Raw genomic sequence first — 5193 nt, forward strand, 5'->3', positions numbered from 1 at the left:
GCTGCCGCTGCTGCCGCTGCTGCCGCTGCTGCTCCTCCCGGGCTGTGTGGGCCAGGAGCCCATTTTCCACGCGGACTGGGGCTTTGACTCCTACGAGGTCACCACCCCCAGGAGGCTGAGCCTGCCGGGAGGCCCGCGGGGGGACACCCGCCAAGTGTCCTACCTGCTCCAGGTCCAGGGCCAGAGGCTCGTCCTGCGCCTGCGGCCCCAGCGGCTTCTGCTGCCGCGCAACCTGCAGGTTTTCTCCTTCACGCCGCAGGGCCGGCTGGTGGAGGACCACCCCTACGTCCCCAGGGGCTGCAGCTACGCGGGCGCCGTGCAGGGCGCCCCCGAGTCCGGCGCCACCGTGTCGACGTGCATGGGCGGCGGCCTGCGAGGGGTGCTGAGCATTGGCGCCAGGCGCTACCAGATCGAGCCGCTCAAGGCCTCGCCCAGCTTCGAGCACGTCGTCTACCTCCTGAAGAACGAGGCGCGGCCCCTGCGCCACCTCTGCCCGCTGGCCGAGGAGGGGGCCGCCAGGCAGGCGGGCCCCGAGGGCGCCCAGGCCACGGCCAGGGACCGGGCGCAGGGCTACCCGCACACCAAGTACTTGGAGATGGCCTTGGCCTTCGACCACGGCAGGTATTTGTACTCCCAGTCCAACCTCAGCGAGGTCGTCAGCGATGGCATCATTATGGCGGGGATCATGGACACTTTCTTTCAGGATGTCCACCTGCGGATACACCTCAGCGCTCTGGAAGTGTGGACCGACAGAGACAAAATCAACCTGAATGCTCCAGAAATATCTCTGGCTTTAAAGCAATTTGTGGACTACAGGACTGTATCTATAAATCCTCGGGTCACACATGACTGGGCTCACTTATACTTCACCAAGCTCTTCCTCGACAGCATCACAGCGCACTCAGGCAACGTGTGCTCTGCAAGTGACTCTGGCTCTATGAGTGCTTTTCGAGAGAAAAATCTCCACATCCCCGTAACTTTCGCTGCACATGCCCTAGGCCACGTCCTCCGGATGCAGCACGACACTGAGTATTGTGTGTGTCAGGGCCGGAACAGCTGCCTCATGGGCACCGGCGTCTCCGGCTTCAGTAACTGTAGTTACGTCGACTTTCTGGCCTACACAAATGTCGATGCACATTGTCTCAACAATATCCCAGAAACACGTTTTGAGCTTAAGACTTGTGGGAACAAAATTGTGGAAGAGAATGAGCAGTGTGACTGCGGTTCAGGCGAGGAGTGTAAACATGACCCGTGTTGCCAAGCCGACTGCAAACTCCGACGTGGAGCCAACTGCAGCACCGGGCTTTGCTGTGACAACTGTCGCCTTCGTCCACCTGGGTACCTGTGCAGGAGGGAGGAAAACGAATGTGACCTTGCAGAATACTGCAACGGACGGTCCGCGGTGTGCCCAGAGGACCTCTATAAGCGGGATGGAACTCCTTGCAAGTATGAAGCCAGTTGTTTCAAGAAGGGGTGTAGATCCAGATACATGCAGTGCCAGAGCATCTTTGGGCCCGAGGCGCGGGAGGCTCCTTCTCAGTGCTACGAGGCTGTCAACACCATCGGCGACCAGTACGGGAACTGCAGGGTTAAGGGGATGAATTCCTATGAAGTGTGCAGCAGGCAGAATTCGCTCTGTGGCAGGATACAGTGCATCAACGTCAAGTCCATCCCCAGCTTACCAGATCACTACACTGTCATTTCCACTCATCTGGGGGAAGAAAACCTGGAGTGCTGGGGGGTGGGTTACCATCTGTCCATGGCCCCCATGGGCATCCCCGACGTGGGGGTCATCAGTGACGGGACCTCCTGCGGTATGAACCGAGTGTGTATGAACAGAACGTGTGTGGAGAGACAGGCGGCCCTCCAGTCTGACTGTTTGCCAGAGCAGTGCAACTACCGTGGCGTGTGCAACAACAGAAAGCACTGTCACTGCATGTACGGCTGGGCCCCCCCCTTCTGCGAGGTGGCCGGGTTTGGGGGCAGCGTAGACAGCGGGCCCGCGGGGACAGAGCAAGAAAAGGTCCCTTTCTCAGTTTATGTTGCGGCCCTGCTGTTCTCACGTCTCGCTTTATTTGTCATCTCAGTGATTATTGTGTTTTTCAAGAACACAATAAAAAATTTCCTAATGCCAAAACAGGCGGCGGATTCATCCATGATCGCCCAAGGAGCACGACTCAAAGCCAAGAGAATCACAAGACCCCCGTTCCACCTCTGGAATCTGTAGGCCTCACGGCACGGGATGCGATATTGGACCAGTGAGTTGTTATTCAAATGACTCCACCTTTCTCTTTCAATTCTTTTTACTTAACTTTCTTTCCAGATGGGTCAACAAATTTAGGATATTCTTGAGAAAAGATTCAGTGCACTTTACTTTCCTGTGTTACTTGATTCTTTGATGAAGTTTGAAATATGAAAGACCGTCCTGGTCGTTCCTTAGCGCTGAAGCTCAGTGTTGGAAGCCACACACAGGCCCTCTAGCAGTGGCCGGCCCACTGCTCTGAGGGCCGGCCCTGCCCGGCCCTCGCCGAGTCCCTCAGGCCCGACACTGAGCGAGCGAGCCTGTGCCCACCACCCCGGTGGGGACACCATCCCTCATGCGGGCAGGCAGGCTGCAGGTGTTGGCTCAGTGAGTCGTGCCTGCCCACAGGCGGGGTCCCCAGCTCTTCAGGGTGTCTCTCTGGCCAGGGCTGGGGCCGGCGAGGACACCCCGACTCCAGCGTGAGCTGCACGGCAGGGCAGTGACCGTGGACAGCGCAGGGCTCCAGCGGGACCTTGCACCTCCGGCTCTGGCGGCCTCTGCAGTAGCTCCCGGAGCCTGTGGGGTGTGAGCGGGGCCCGGTGTGGCCCGGCTGAGGCCTCACGGTCCTGGGTGAGCACAGCATCGTGCTTGTCTAGGTCCCCACGGGGGAAAGTGAGCTCCGCGGGCTTCGTGACCTGCTCGAGGACCACACATCTGGGTGGTCCTGATCTGCTGCTCCAGGAAACACTGCCCCTATGTAAGGAAATAGAGGGAGGATTTATTTAAGTCTACTTAATAGTTCTAAGAACATTTGCTCATCAGGGTGTGTTTTATAAAAACTGGAATGGTGACAAAATGTTAAATTGATGCCTTTCCTCCTACCCTGCTGAAGATAACTACAGAATGTCCATGTTGTCTTATGTTTTGACTTGCTATGCATCGTGTTTGGGGGCCAGCAGAATCAAGACAATTAAGCATCACCACCCATCGTTACGTTATTTTTCCTGAATGAGAATGACTAAGTGTAACTGCAAAGTTCAGGTATGTGATACTGTGTTGTTATCCCAGCACGTGCTGGCCCGTGACTCTCTGGGGCTTCCTTTACCTACACGTGGCAGTTGATACCCTTGGCTTTCTTGTGTCCATTTCCAAGTCCCGCCACGTGCCGTATAACTCTCATTCCAGCCAGACCTTTGCGGTGGGCACCTATTTTAGGATTTCCCTTGCATCGGAACCATACCATGCTTGTGATTCTCTGCTCACACTTACCCAGCGTAACGCCCCCCAGCTTCACCCACTGTGATTCCTTCTTTACTGTGGGGGTTAAAATTCCGCTGTGGACAAAAATCACATCTGTTAGGCCCTCCCTGGTGGCGCAGTGGGTTAGAGCGCAGCATTATGAAGCAGGCCACAGCCACTTCAACTTGAGTTCCATCCCTGGCCAGGGAGTGACCCCCAGGGCGCAGCAGACCTCTCCTGTCTCCCCGCTGCTCCCCTCAGCAGTGTGCTTCCTCGGTCGGTCTGTTCTGCTCCCCGCCCTGTCTCTGGGGAGTCCTCTTACCACCCCTGTTCCTCTGGCCAGTCCCCCAGCTCTGTACGCATAAATAAATAAATCGTAAAAAACTCACAGTTGTTGACTCCAGCACGGAGGACATTTCAGTTGTTTTCAAGTCTTGTAGTGCTGAAATGAATGTGCTGGTGCTGGTTCCCTGGGAGAGGCATTTCCTTTGGGAAACTACCCAGGAGTGGGATTCTGGACATGGTAGGGATATTAAATTTGGGGAGGGGGAGCCCCCATACTGGCTGCACAGTGGCTTTCCCAACTCACACACCCAGCCACTGTGTCTGGGGTTCCCTTTTCTCTACGTCGCCACCCACATCTGTCATCTCCTTTCTTTCTTGTTTATTGATTTCTACTTTCCCTGTGGTTAGTGAACTGCGCACCATGTCATGCACCAATGTTCCCTGTCAGTGTTTTCTCTGGAAAAAGGATTCAGATCCTTTGCCTGTTTTTAAATTGGATTATTGACTGTTGAGATGAATGATGTCTTTATATAGTTTGGATTTTGACCCCTTTTCGGATACATGGCTTGCAAGAATTTGCTCCCATCCCGTCAGTTACATTGTGGATTCTTTCCTTTGCTGTTGGAAACCACTGTAGTGTGATTTAATTCACGTTTTGTTTTAGCTTGTTTCCTGTGTTCTTTCTGTTCATCCAGGATTTCATTCTCAAGAACAGGGTCTAGGGTCATTTCCCATATATTTTCTGCAGCCTTGTATTTTCAGATGTGCACCTTGTCAATGTTCCATGTGTTCACATAGTTGTTCCCTGGAATCAAAACTGAATCTCCATACCCATTCAGCAGCAATTCCCGTCCGTCTTCCCTGTGGCTCTGGAACACCTTGTTCTCCTTTATGTCCAGGAATTTGACTGTTCTACACCAGTTGGATCATACAGTAGCTGCGTGTTCTATTTCACTTACCATAATGTCTGCCGAGAGTCCTCGGCGCTGCATGGTGAGCCAGCATTTCCTCCTGTTTGCGGTCTCTCTACTCCCCTCTCTGCATACACCCGACTGTGTTTTAATTCATTTACCAGTGGACACTGGGTGGCATCTAACTCGGCTCTGGCGAGTGTGCGGCTCTGAACGATGGGTGTGCAGATGTGCGTTCATATCCTTGCTTTCATTGTTTAGTGTACATACCCAGATTTGGCCTTTTTTGAGGATTACAGTTTTTACTTTTTGATCACGCTATGGTTTTGCGTAGTATTTGTGCCTTGTACATGCCTACTAGTGCACAAGAATTCCAACTTGTATATATTCCATGTGCAAGTGAAATCGTCTGATATTCCTCTTCCCCTCTGACATCACTTGGCATGACCCCTCCGGTCCCATCCATGTTGTCGCAAATGGCAAGAGGTCCTAATTTTTATAGTCGAGCAGTATTCC

At 53.8% G+C, this 5193-nt stretch overlaps 1 protein-coding gene across 1 annotated transcript; it reads left to right on the plus strand.

The window, feature by feature from the left end:
• Position 1: 1 nt before the first annotated feature.
• Positions 2-2227, plus strand: ADAM30 (ADAM metallopeptidase domain 30; the record flags this gene model as incomplete). Its single annotated transcript, XM_004689478.1, has 1 exon — positions 2-2227. A coding segment is annotated over one exon (2226 nt), but the record flags the coding sequence as incomplete, so codon positions are not given.
• Between the last annotated feature and the right edge of the window lie 2966 nt (positions 2228-5193).

Source organism: Condylura cristata, unplaced genomic scaffold (genome assembly GCF_000260355.1).
Source record: "Condylura cristata isolate star-nosed mole 26May11 unplaced genomic scaffold, ConCri1.0 scaffold00026, whole genome shotgun sequence".
Taxonomy (NCBI): domain Eukaryota; kingdom Metazoa; phylum Chordata; class Mammalia; order Eulipotyphla; family Talpidae; genus Condylura; species Condylura cristata.